The sequence below is a fragment of the Anolis sagrei genome, chromosome 1 (assembly GCF_037176765.1).
Source record: "Anolis sagrei isolate rAnoSag1 chromosome 1, rAnoSag1.mat, whole genome shotgun sequence".
Taxonomy (NCBI): Eukaryota; Metazoa; Chordata; class Lepidosauria; order Squamata; family Dactyloidae; genus Anolis; species Anolis sagrei.
The window spans coordinates 318662038-318675211 of record NC_090021.1 but is presented as its reverse complement, the minus strand read 5'-3'; the positions used below and the strand labels follow the sequence as shown (position 1 = coordinate 318675211).

General features: G+C 41.4%; 1 protein-coding gene across 1 annotated transcript in view; it reads right to left on the bottom strand.

Annotated features, from left to right (window-relative positions):
- Positions 1–10491, bottom strand: part of C1H14orf132 (chromosome 1 C14orf132 homolog) — a 69733-nt gene extending 59242 nt beyond the window's left edge. Inside the window, exons 1-2 of the mRNA XM_067468199.1 lie at positions 10468–10491; positions 9343–9846 (exon numbers count right to left, since the gene is read on the bottom strand). Coding sequence (XP_067324300.1) covers positions 9343–9846; positions 10468–10491 — 528 coding nt within the window. The remainder of the gene's footprint in view (positions 1–9342; positions 9847–10467) is intronic.
- Between the last annotated feature and the right edge of the window lie 2683 nt (positions 10492–13174).

Below are 13174 nucleotides of genomic sequence, written 5' to 3'. Positions count from 1 at the left end.
AAATAAGTTGTGCATAAATCCTGCATGGATTAGTGACGGAAATCAAGGTGGTGGGTAGCACTGGGGTGGGTGGAGGGGTAACTGTATGGAGGGCTGTTTGTGTATGTGCGTTTGTTTGTGTAGGTGTATATTTTTTGCAACATATATGGTTGGTGTATTATTTTTTCGAAATCAAAAAAAAAGAAGTCAATCAGTAAACCAGCTGGTCAGATGAGAAGTTAATCAACATATATTTCTTCTTCTCTCTCTCTAAATTAAATCATAATCCTCCATTTAAGCCCCACTCCCTCTATTCTTAAGAACCCAAGAAAAGCACAGTTGTTTGAGACCAAAAGCTCCAGCATCCTGCATCCATAATGGCCAACCAGATGCTTATGAGATCTCAGTGGGAATTTAATGAGTACAACAGCTTACATACACACATACACTTCTTCTCCAGCAGCTAGTAAAGGGAGGCATACTGTCATTGCTTCTGACAAGAATATCTATATCCATTATTAGTAGCTTCCAAAAACCGCATCCTCCTTAAGCCTGTAAAATTCTCATTTAAAGCCTTCTAATGGGACAGACATCACCACATCTTGTAACAGTTCCATGTTGTAATCATTTTCTGGATAATAGCAAGCAAAGAAGTACTTCCTGTTATTTATTTCAAATCTTTAATCATTTTCAATGCTTACTTTTAAATTTTGTTATAATGTTGATGTTTTACTCTGTTCCTTGTGTTGTGTATTTTCATGTGTTACCTTTTAACTATGTTGATTGGGCTCGTCCCCATGTAAGCTGCCTTGAGTTCCTTCAGGGAGATGGAGGTGGGGTACAAAAATAAAGTTGCTGTTGTTGTTATTTCAGTTCCTTGAATTCCAGTATTATAAAAGTAGAAAGGGGGAAAAATCTCAATCCACTTACTCCATACCACAGAACATGGAACATTGTTCCGTGGCAGCACACGGAACAATGGCTTCAAACTACATGAAATATGATTCCACCTGAACATTAGGAAGAACTTCCTGACTGTGAGAGCTGTTCAGCAGTGGAACTCTCTGACCCAGAGTGTGGTGGAGGCTCCTTCTTTGGAGACTTTTAAGCAGAGGCTGGATGGCCATCTGTTGGAGATGCTTTGAATGTGATTTTCCTGCTTATTGGCAGAGGGTTGGACTGGATGACCCACGAGATCACTTTCAACTCTTATGTTCTACCTCTGTTACTGTTGTTGTGTACCTTCAAGTCATTTACAACCTATAGCAACAGTGGATTTAATGACCAAGTGGGGATTTCAACTCCAGAGTCATAGTTCAACACTCAAACTCATTGAGTCACACTAAAGCCCCTTCTACACTGCCATATAATCCAGATGATCAAAGAGATACTCCACATTATCTGCTTTGAACTGGATTAGATGAGTCCATACTATTACAATCCACTTCAAAGCAGATAATCTGGATTTTATATGCCAGTGTAGAAGGAGCTTGGCTCTACTGCTACTGTGATTTCACTGAAAGATAAATCCTAAATACAGACAGTCCCAAAGTTACAAATAGAATAGGTTCTGTAGGTCTGTTCTTAAACTGAATTTGTTTTTAAGGTGGGACAAGTATGTGTTTTAAGTGTAACTCCAGCCAAAATATATATCTTTTAGCTTTGGATAACATAGGGAAGGGTGTTTGTTTGGCTCTCTGTGCCCTGGTTAAAAATAATTCACCTCACTTTCTGTCCCTGTGATAATAGGATTTTGAAAATTTTGGTTTGTTGGCAAAAACGCTTCTGTGGAGCCCCTTTCCCCCATGATTTATAACTCTTTAAGGAGTGAATTTCTTTTCTTAGGGGTAGATTTCTCTCACTTCCTGCACCTCATTCTTAACTATGAGTCATTTGTAAGATGTATGTTTATAACTTGTATAGAAAGATATAGGTATGGACCAGATCACAGAAATACAGCTGTGATACAAACCTATAGTCAAGAAATAGACCCAGTGAATACAAGGGATCTTAAATTTGATTTAAGAGCTGTTCAGCAGTGGAACTCTCTGTACTGGAGTGTGATGGAAGCTCCTTCTTTGGAAACTTTTAAACAGAGGCTGGATGGCCATCTGTCGGGGGTGTTTTGAATGCGATTTTCCTGCTTCTTGGCAGAATGGGGTTGGACTGGATGGCTCCCGAGGTCTCTTCCAACTAAATGATTCTATGATTAGATATCTATAGACCTAGATAGTTAGATATGCTCAAAACAAAATAGAATCTTGCTGTACCTTAAAGGTAAACATATAGATCTGGTGCCCATGAAACCTTGTGTCAAATAAAAGGTGTTTGTCTTTAAAGTCACACAATCCTCTTTGTTGCTCTTTCTGTTATGATGGATTAACACTGCTATCTGATAAATAGGTATTTTGTGCCATCTTATTTGACACAAGGCTTTGTGGACACTAGGTTCATGGTGCGTTGTCTGAAATAAAATAAAAGGTTATGCTGCTTACAACCTGGTTATCTTTAAGATGTTCAAAGATTCTGTGTTGTTTTCAACATAACGGGGGTGGAGGGGCATTTTAAAAGTTAGTCTCCACTCCAGATTGTTCGATCTATCTATCTATCTATCTATCTATCTATCTATCTATCTATCTATCTATTTGTCTGTCTGTCTGTCTATCTATCTATCTATCTATCTGACTTCTAAAATTTCACTGTTACTTTAAAAGTGCAAGCAGTGTTAAATCATCTACTACCACACCTCAGCTCAAAAACAGACTATGTGCTAGGCACACCCATATAGTCTTCTGCAGTATCAGACATTAAAACAAAATGAGCTGCAATGTGTTGCCAAGGCTTTCATGGATGGAGTTACTGGGTGTTTTCCAGGCTGTATGGTTGTATTCCAGAAGCATTTTCTTCTGACATTTCACCCACATCTATGGCAGGCATCCTCAGAGGTTGCGAGGTCTGTTGAAAAGTAGGCAACTGAGATTTATATATCTGTGGAATAATGCCCAGGGTGGGAGAAAGGACTCTTGTCTGCTTGAGGCAAGTGTGAATGTTGCAATTGACAACTACACAAAGAAGTCATTAAAATCCACAAGCATGTGGACAATTTCAACAGAAAGGAGAAAACCATGAAAATGAACCAAATCTAGCTACCAGTATTTAAAAAAACCTCTAAAATCAGGACAGTAAATAAAGAGCAACACTCAAAAAACAGGGGGAATTTCAGACAAGAATTAATCAGGGCCAGCTAACAAAGGATTCCCAACAAAGGATTCCCCAGGCAGCAACCAGCCAGGCTTTGAAGCTGCAAGGCCATTAAATTCTAATCAAGGTGGTCAATTGCAACATTCACATTTGCCTCAAGCAGATGAGAGTTCTTTCTCCCACCCTGGACATTATTCCACAGATATATAAACCCCACTTGCGTAGTTTCCAACAGACCTGACAACCTCTGAGGATTCCTGCCATAGATGTGGGTGAAATGTCAGGAGGGAATGCATCTGAAACATGGCCTTACAGCCCGGAAGACTCACAGCAACCCAAAATGAGCTACAACTGTGGAGTCATGTCATTGGAAAGATAAATGGGCATCCCCACCTAGATTCTTACCATTTGAATTATTTATTTATTTATTTATTTATTTACGGCATTTATATGCTGCTCTTCTCACCCCGAAGGGGCCTCAGAGCGGCTTACAAGATATATATACATACATTATATTATATTATTATTATAGCACAATATTAGTATTACAGTATATATTATGGAGCCCCCGGTGGCGCAGTGGGTTAAATTCCTGTGCCAGCAGGATTGAAGATCAACAGGTTGCAGGTTCGAATCTCGGGAGAGGCGGATGAGCTCCCTCTATCAGTTCCAGCTCCTCATGCGGGGACATGAGAGAAGCCTCCCACAAGGATGATAATAACATAAAATCATCCATGTGTCCCCTGGGCAACATACTTGCAGACGGCCAATTCTCTCACACCAGAAGTGACTTGCAGTTTCTCAAGTCACTCCTAACACGACAAAAAAAAAAAGAGAGTATATTACTATATTGTACTATACCAATGGTTCTCAACCTGTGGGTCCCCAGATGTTTTGGTCTTCAACACCCAAAAATCCTAATAGCTGGTAAACTGGCTGGGATCTCTGGGATCTGTAATATTGTTAGTAAGATTGCATGTAATATAAAATATATAATTATAATATTGTATTATTATTATTAGTATTATATTTTATTGCATTATAATATTATAAATATTATATGAATATACAATATATTATATTATATTACTAGCATATTATGTACCATAAATAAATAAATATGCAAAGCTCTTTTCCACCCCATCTAGCTTCAACAGGCAAGAGTTCTTTCCCCCACCCTGGACATTCCACAGATATATAAACCCAATTTTCCTAGTTTCCAACAGACCTCATAACCTCTGAGGATACCTGCCATAGATGCAGGCAAAATGTCAGGAGAGAATGGTTCTGGATCATGGCCATACAGCCCAAAAAACTTACAGAAATCCAGCTTTTCTTTCCCCTTTTTTGCATTAAATAGTGAAATGGGAGGCAGCACCTGTTGAAAAGATGTGTATTGGGCTGACAATTCAGCCTTTTTCAGAGAAGAACAATGCGCAGTCTGGGGAGCAGACCCAGCCTTTTTGCCCAACCTGGCTTCAACCCACATTTTATATATTCGCAAGGGAAGCCTCCCACATAAAGAGAGAACAGCTTCTTCCCCATCATTCTGTTTACAAAGCAGCAACTTCAAAGCATCCACCCCCAAATATCTCTGAGCTACACCCCTCCTTTCCTCCTTCTCTCCCCATCCTGCTGCTACTCTGCTGTTGTCTGGAAACCTTATTCATCCCCCATCCCAAGGGATACCTTAAAAGAGAGAAGCCCACTGAGACAGAGAAAGAAGGAAAGAGAATGCTACTCTAAATCCCAGGAACTTTTTCTGATTCTATAAATCAGAAACAAAGGCACACAAGAAGAAATTCTTAATACCAAATTATAATAAAAAATACAGCCACACACCCTCCAATCAGTTCAAGCTAATTTGTATTAATAATTTCTTCTTGTGTGCCTTTGCTTCTGATTTATAGCAATCCTAAGGCAACTTTCTCATGGCATTTTCTTGGTCAGATTTGGACAGAGGAGGGTTGCTTTTGAGGCTAAGAATACATGACTTGTCTGGAGTCACCCAGTGGATTTCCATGATTGATTCAAACCCTGGACTTCAGAATTGTCGTCTAGAGTTCAATCCACTACTACATCACACCAGCTAATAAGAATTTTCTACATGCAATAAAGTAGTGGGGAATAAGAGCATGTATTGTATACATAAGAAGACAGAAAAGACACCCAAAAAGACTTCCAACTTTCTTACAATGGGTTGCTGTATGTTTTCCAAGCTGTATGGCCATGTTCCAGAAGCATTCTCTCCTAACGTTTCACCCACATCTATGACAGGCATCCTCAGAGGTTGTCAAGTCTGTTGGAAACTAGGCAAGTGGGGTTTATATACCTGTGGAATGCCCAGGGTGGGAGAAAGAACTGTTTGAGGCAAACGTGAATGTTGCAATTGGCCACCTTGATTAGCACTGAATGGCCTTGCAGCTTCAAAGCCTGGCTGGTTGCTGCCTGGGGGAATCCTTTGTTAGGAGGTGTTAGCTGACCTCGAAGGGTGAATGTTGCAATGAATCACCTTGATTAGCACTGAATGGCCTTGCAGCTTCAAAGCCTGGCTGCTTCCTGCCTGGCGGAATCCTTTGTTAGGAGGTGTTAGCTGGCCCTGGTTGTTTCCTGTCTGGAATTCCCCTGTTTTTTGCATGTTGCTCTTTATTTATTGTCCTGATTTTAGAGGGTTTTTAAAAAATATTGGTAGTCAGATTTTGTTCATTTTCATGGTTTTCTCCTTTCCCTTGAAATTGTCCATGTGCTTGCGGATTTCAGTTGCTTCTCTGTGTAGTCTGACATAGTGCTTGTTAGAGCTGTGCTAACACCTCCCACCTCCCAGAAAGCAGCCAGGCTTTGAAGCTTCTAGGCTATTCAATACAGACTTAGAATTGTCTGCACGCCCACCTATCCCAAAAATATCTCTCCTATTTCCCTTGGACATGCCCAGCATTTTTAAATTTTTAATTCTTACATTTGGCCCTGCCACAGGTTTTTAAAATGCGTCGTGTTATTATTGTATTTTTTATGAGTTATTATTGTTGTTTTGTTGTTGTTATGTTTTATGATGTGTTTGGGCTCGGCCTCTTGTAAGCCGCACCGAGTCCTGCGGGAGATGGTAGCGGGGTATAAATAAAGGATTATTATTATTATTATTATTAACGGCACTCCATGCAGTCATGCCGGCCACATGACCTTGGAGGTGTCTACGGACAACGCTGGCTCTTCGGCTTAGAAATGGAGATGAGCACCACACCCCTGAGTCAGACATGACTGGACTTAATGTCAGGGGACTACCTTTAACTTTACCTATTATTATTATTATTATTATTATTAATCAAGTTGGCCAATTGCAACATTCACACTTGCCTCAAACAGACAAGAATTCTTTCTCCCATTCTGGACATTCCATAGATATGTATATACACTCTCCTTTCCTAGTTTCCAATGGACCTCATAGTCTCTGAAGACATCTGCCATAAATGTGGGTGAAATATCAGGAGAGAATGCTTCTGGAACATGACCATACAGCCTGGAAAACTCTCAGCAACCAAGTGATTCCGACCATGACAGCCTTCAACAATGGCTAAAGTGTATTTTAAAACATTATTAAAAAGAGAGCCAGCGTGGTGTCGTGGTTTCAGTGTTGGACTCTGACTCTCGAGATCAGGGTTTTAATCCCTCACTGGCCAAGAAAATCCACTGGATGACCTTGAGCAAGTCACACCCTCTCACCTCAGAGGAGGGCAAAGGCAACACCTTTCGGAAAGAATCTGGCCAAGACAACCCTGTTATAGTTCCCCCTTAGAACAACCATACGTTGGAAATGACTTGAAGGCACACAACAACAAGGAATTCCTCATCAAAATTATCTTAATAAAAACCTTACCAAGAAACCCCTGAGGGCGATCATATGCCAGAAACGACAACATATATGTAAAAGGTACTTCTCCAGAGAAGAAGGTGAATCATGCACTTTTCCAATTAAACCAAACCAATGATCAAAACCCACAATTATCGTATTTTTTCTTCATGCAAAAAGACAACAGAACCTTCCCAATACACCCCCCAACAAATAAAAGGCCACCAAACACTTTTCTCTAATCTAAGTGGATACATTTGCCACCTTGAATTCTCATAAAGGGAGAAAGGTGGGGTGAAAATGACGTATAATGATAATAATAATATAAAATACAGTAGACTCTCAGTTAACCAGAACCAAAGCAAGCAACTGGTTGTTGGCAGGTGAAGTGGACAATAAAAATAAAATTTTATAACATGGTACAATATGTGGTATAATATTGATTGGGAGGAAAAAGAAGGGGTATAAAGTTAATAATGTCATAATAATGATACATTATATTATTATTATTATTATTATATAATATAATATATATTTTTATATTGGAAGGATCAGCAGACTCATCATCCACCCCACTGAAGCCACAGAGCCCATCACTCTTCGCAAGGGCAATGCTGCCCACTATTATTATCATTATTATACATAATAATAATAATAATTTGGAAGGATCGACAGACTATTCACCCACCCCTCTGGGGCCACTGAACCCATCACGCTTCACAAGGGCAATTATTATTATTCTACATTATTATTATTGTTATTATTCTATATTAATATTATTATTCTACAATATAATATTATTATTAATAATAATATTTTGGACCACAGAGCCCATCACGCTTCACAAGGGCAATGCTGCCCATTATTATTATTATTATTATTATTATTATTCTACAATATAATAATAATGTTTTGGACTACAAAGCCCATCACACGTCACAAGGGCAATGCTGCACATTATTATTCTTCTACAATATTATTATTCTTCTACAATATAATATTAATAATAATGTTTTCTACCACAGAGCCCATCACATGTCACAAGGGCAATGCTGCCCATTATTATTATTATTATTATTCTACTATATTGTTATTATTCTACAATATATTAATAATATTTTGGACCACAGAGTCCATCATGCTTTGAAAGGGCAATGCTGCCCATTATTATTCTTCTTCTACAATATTATTATTATTCTACAATATAATAATAATAATATTTTGGACTACAGAGCCCATCACGCTTCACAAGGGCAATGCTGCCCATTATTATTATTATTACAAAATTATAATAGAAATAATAATATATTTGAAAAATGTGCAGACCCATCATCCATGCCACTGGAGTCACCAAGCCCATCATTCTTCACAACGGCAATGCTGCCTATTATTATTATTACAATAGGTTATTATTATTATTATTACAATAGAAGAGTAGTAGTGGTAATAATAATAATAATAATAATAATAATAATAAATATTATAAAAATTATATTGGAAGGATGGGCAGATCCATCATCCACGCCACTGGAGTCACCAAGCCCATTCACAAAGGCATGCTGCCTATTATTATTATTATTATTATTACACTGGATTATTATTATTATTACAATAGAAGAGTAATAATAATAATAATAATAATTATATTGGAAGGATGGGCAGATCCATCATCCTCACCACTGGAGTCACCAAGCCCATCACTCTTCACAACGGCAATGCTGCCTATTATTATTGTTACAATAGATTATTATTATTATTACAATAGAAGAATAGTAGTAGTAGTAGTAATAATAATAATAATAATAATAATAATATTAGAAGGATGGGCAGATCCATGATCCACGCCACTGGAGTCACCAAGCCCATCACTCTTCACAAAGGCAATGCTGCCTACTACTATTATTATTACAATAGATTATTATTATTATTATTATTATTACAATAGAAGAGTAGTAGTGCCTATTATTATTATTATTATTACTACTACTACAATAGATTATTATTATTATTATTACAATAGAAGAGTAATAATAATAATAATAATAATAATAATAATAATAATTATTATTATTATATTGGAAGGATGGGCAGATCCACCATCCACGCCACTGGAGTCACCAAGCCCATCACTCTTCACAAAGGCAATGCTGCCTATTATTGTTACAATAGAATAGTAGTAGTAGTAGTAGTAGTAGTAAATTATATTGGAAGGATGGGCGGACCCATCATCCACCCCTCTGGGCCCCCCGAGCCCACTCCCCTTCGCAAGGGCATCGCTTCCCCCCCCCTCCGCGCATGCCCTGCCTGGGGGGCTTTACCTGGGCGGCCATGAAGGAGAGGTCCATGGTGCTGAGCGAGCCCGAGCTGCTGGTGCTGCCCCCTCCTCCTCCTCCTCCTTCTCCGTCGCTGGTGGTGCTGCTGCTGCGGGTGGGGCTGGTGGCGAGGCTGTTGGTGGAGGCGGTGGCGGTGGTGGCAGTGGCGGCGGGGGCGGCGGGGGTCTCTCTGCGGGGCAGGCTGTGCCCGGGCGGCCAGTGCGGGGTCCGCGTTAGCAGCTCCAGCTCCGCGGGCGGCAGAGGGCGGCGGGCCCCGCGAGGAGGAGGGGGCTGCCCGGCTGCCCGCAGGTCGCTCCGGACATAGTGCTCTGCCCAAAGGAGCGCGGGAGGCAGGCGAGGCAGCGGCGGCGGCGGAGGCGGCGAGCGGGCGGGACCCCACGGCGAGGGCAGCAGCTCCAGCCTCGGCGAGAGGCAACCTGTCCGCGCCGGGAGACGGCCCTTCTCCTCCTCCTCCTCCTGCTTCTGCTTCTGCTTCTTCGTCGCCGTCGTCTAGTCACGCCCCGTCCTTCCTCGCTGGAGCCAAACAGGCGGCGGAAGAGAGGGAAGGAGGAGAGCCGCGTCCCTTTTGGCCTCCTCTTTCTCCTCCTCTTCGCTCTCAGCCAAAGCAGGCACAGCCCACCGCCCCTTCCTTATTTATATACTCGCTTTTAATGAATGCTCCCCTTAGGAAATGCAGAAGGATGGGGGTAGGTCAATCACCCACAAACTTGGTCGGGTCCATCATCAGTGCGGTTCAGAGTGCTGTTCAGGGTGCAGAGTGAACTATAACTCCCACCCTGGAGGGTCAGTCCACCCCTAACCCTCCAAACCCATCCAGGATGTCAACTTGGTCTTCAGGGTTCTGTGTGTCAAGTTTGGTCCAGATCCATCATCACTAATAGTCAACACGGATTTATCAAAAACAAGTCATGCCAGACCAGGCCCCTAGCCAGGATTTTGATTTGGGGGGTGGGGGGGGGGGGGGTGGGGGGTGGGCTGAGTCTGAGTGAAAGAGGGTCTAGCCTAGCAAACCTTTTGTATCATTACCCCAATACCCCCGTGCATATGGGATATATTGAGCATGGTGGTCAGATCATGATATGAATAAACATAACAGTTTAAATAATGTACCAGTAAGGCCTTTTCATGGACCATCCTGAGACTTTCAAGGGGGAGGGGGCTTTTTTTGTCATGTCAGGAGCAACTTGAGAAACTGCAAGTCGCTTCTGGTGTGAGAGAATTGGCCGTCTGCAAGGACATTGCTCAGGGGACGCCCGGATGAATTGATGTTTTTATCATCCTTGTGGGAGGATTCTCTCATGTCCTCTCAAGCTGGAGCTGATAGAGGGAGCTCATCCACCTCTCCCTGGATTCAAACCTGCGACCTGTCGGTCTTCAGTCCTGCTGGCACAGGGGTTTAACCCACTGTGCCACCGGGGGCTGAAGCCCCTGAAGCTCCCCCCCCCCCCCCCCCGGTTGCATGTCTGTGCCAGACCTTATTTTTTATTTTCATATCAAAAACAATGCATAAATTAGCATAAAACTGAAAAAAATAGAAGGAGCACAGGTGGCTAAATATCTTTTGACCAAAAACGGGCAACAGCAACAGTATTGTCTGTAGCCTCCAACAATTCCTCCTCTGTACATGAGGCAGGGCAGAATGGACAAGAATACAGATGCAGAGTTGTCTGTTCTGCTCCACAGTCACACAAGATATCGGATTCTTTTAGGTAGTGCCATTTTGCCAGGTTGTCTTTTGATCTGCCCACTCTGCTTCTGAGTCTATTCAGGGACATCCAGGTTGCCCATTCTTGGTTTGCCCCTGGAAGAAGACCCTCGCAGGGGGCCATCCAGTTGGGATTTTCTGATTTAGCTGCTCAGAGGGATACCCTTGCTGTGGCTGGAAGGACCCCAAGAGGAGTGGTAGTTCTCATAAAGCTTTTCCTTGATTTGAGTCTACTGGGAGGAGGCTGGTATGTTGTGGGTGGCTTTCACACTGTTCAACGTTATTTCTTTCACATTTAGCAGCAACTTCCCATCACATATCAAGGGTGGCAATGCCAGCTAGCTTGTAGAGTTTATCAACAGGTGTTGATATATAATTATTTTATATTATTATGTGCCAGACTAATCTGATCTCTTTCTTTGATAGAGTTACAAGCTGGGTAGATGCGGGGAATGCCATGGATGAAGCATACCTGGATTTCAGTAAGGCCTTTGACAAGGTCCCCCATGACCTTCTGGCAAACAAACCAGTCCAATGTGGTCTAGGCAAAACTACGGATAGGTGGATCTGAAATTGGTTAAATGGACGAACCCAGAGGGTGTTCACCAATGCTTCCTCTTCATCCTGGAAAGAAGTGACGAGCGGAGTGCCACAGGGTTCTGTCCTCGGCCCGGTCCTGTTCAACATGTTTATTAATGACTTAGATTAAGGGTTAGAAGGCATGATCATCAAGTTTGCAGACAACACAAAATTTGGAGGTAGAGCCAATACTCCAGAGAACATGAGCAGAATTCAGAACGATCTGAACAGGTTAGAGAAATGGGCCAAAAACTAACAAAATGAAGTTCAACAGAGACAAATACAAAATACTCCAATTTAGGCAGAAAAAATGAAATGTAGAGATACAGAATGGGGGATGCCTGGCTTGAGAGCAGTATGTGTGAAAAAGATATTGGAGTCCTTGTGCACAGCAAGTTAAACATGAGCCAACAACGTGATGGGGCGGCAAAAAAAGCCAATGGCATTTTGGCTTGCATCAATAGGAGTATAGTGTCTCGGTCCAGGGAAGTTATGCTACCCCTCTATTCTGCTCTGGTAAGACCACACCTGGAATATTGTGTCCAATTCTGGGCACCACAATTCAAGAGAGATATTGACAAGCTGGAAAGTGTCCAGAGGAGGGCGACTAAAATGATCAGGGGTCTGGAGAACAAGTCCTATGAGGAGCAGCTTAATGAACTGGGCATGTGTAGCCTGAAGAAGAGAAGACCGAGAGGAGACATGATAGCCATGTATAAATACATGAGAGGAAGTCATAGGGAGGAAGGAGCAAGCTTGTTTTCTGCTTCCCTGGAGACTAGGACGCGGAACAATGGCTTCAAACTACAAGAAAGGAGATTCCATCTGAACATGAGGAAGAACTTCCTGACTGTGAGAGCTGTTCAGCAGTGGAACTCTTTGCCCCAGAGTGTGGTGGAGGCTCCTTCTTTGGAAGCTTTTAAACAGAGGCCGGATGGCCCTCTGTCAGGGGTGCTTTGAATGCGATTTTCCTGCTTGGAAAAAGTGGCAGCCAATTGGAAAGCTGAAAGAAACATCGCCGCACCGCCACATACATACATACATACATACATACATACACTAAGATATAGATAGATATATAGGATCCCCACAATATTTATTTATTTCTATGTATGTTTGTTCATTTTCATATAAATAAAGATTTATTATTATTATTATTATTAATAATAATATTATTATTATGTCATTGAAGGCTTTCATGGCCAGAGTCACTGGATTGTTCTGAGTTTTCCGGGCTGTACGGCCATGTTACATAAGCATTCTCTCCTGACGTTTCACCCGCATCTGTGACAGGCATCCTCAGAGATTGTGAGGTTGTGCTTCTTTCTTTCAGTATTTCTATATGGATTTCTTTGTCTATAATAATTATAATTATAATTATTTCTTACCCACCTTTCCTTGTGGCTCAAGCATTGCGAAAGCACATAATCATTTAAAAACACTCTGTAGTATATACATATTAAAACATATTGCCATAAAATAAATATTAAAATACAAAAGTTAGACATAGAGTCCAAGTTTATCCCTATATTT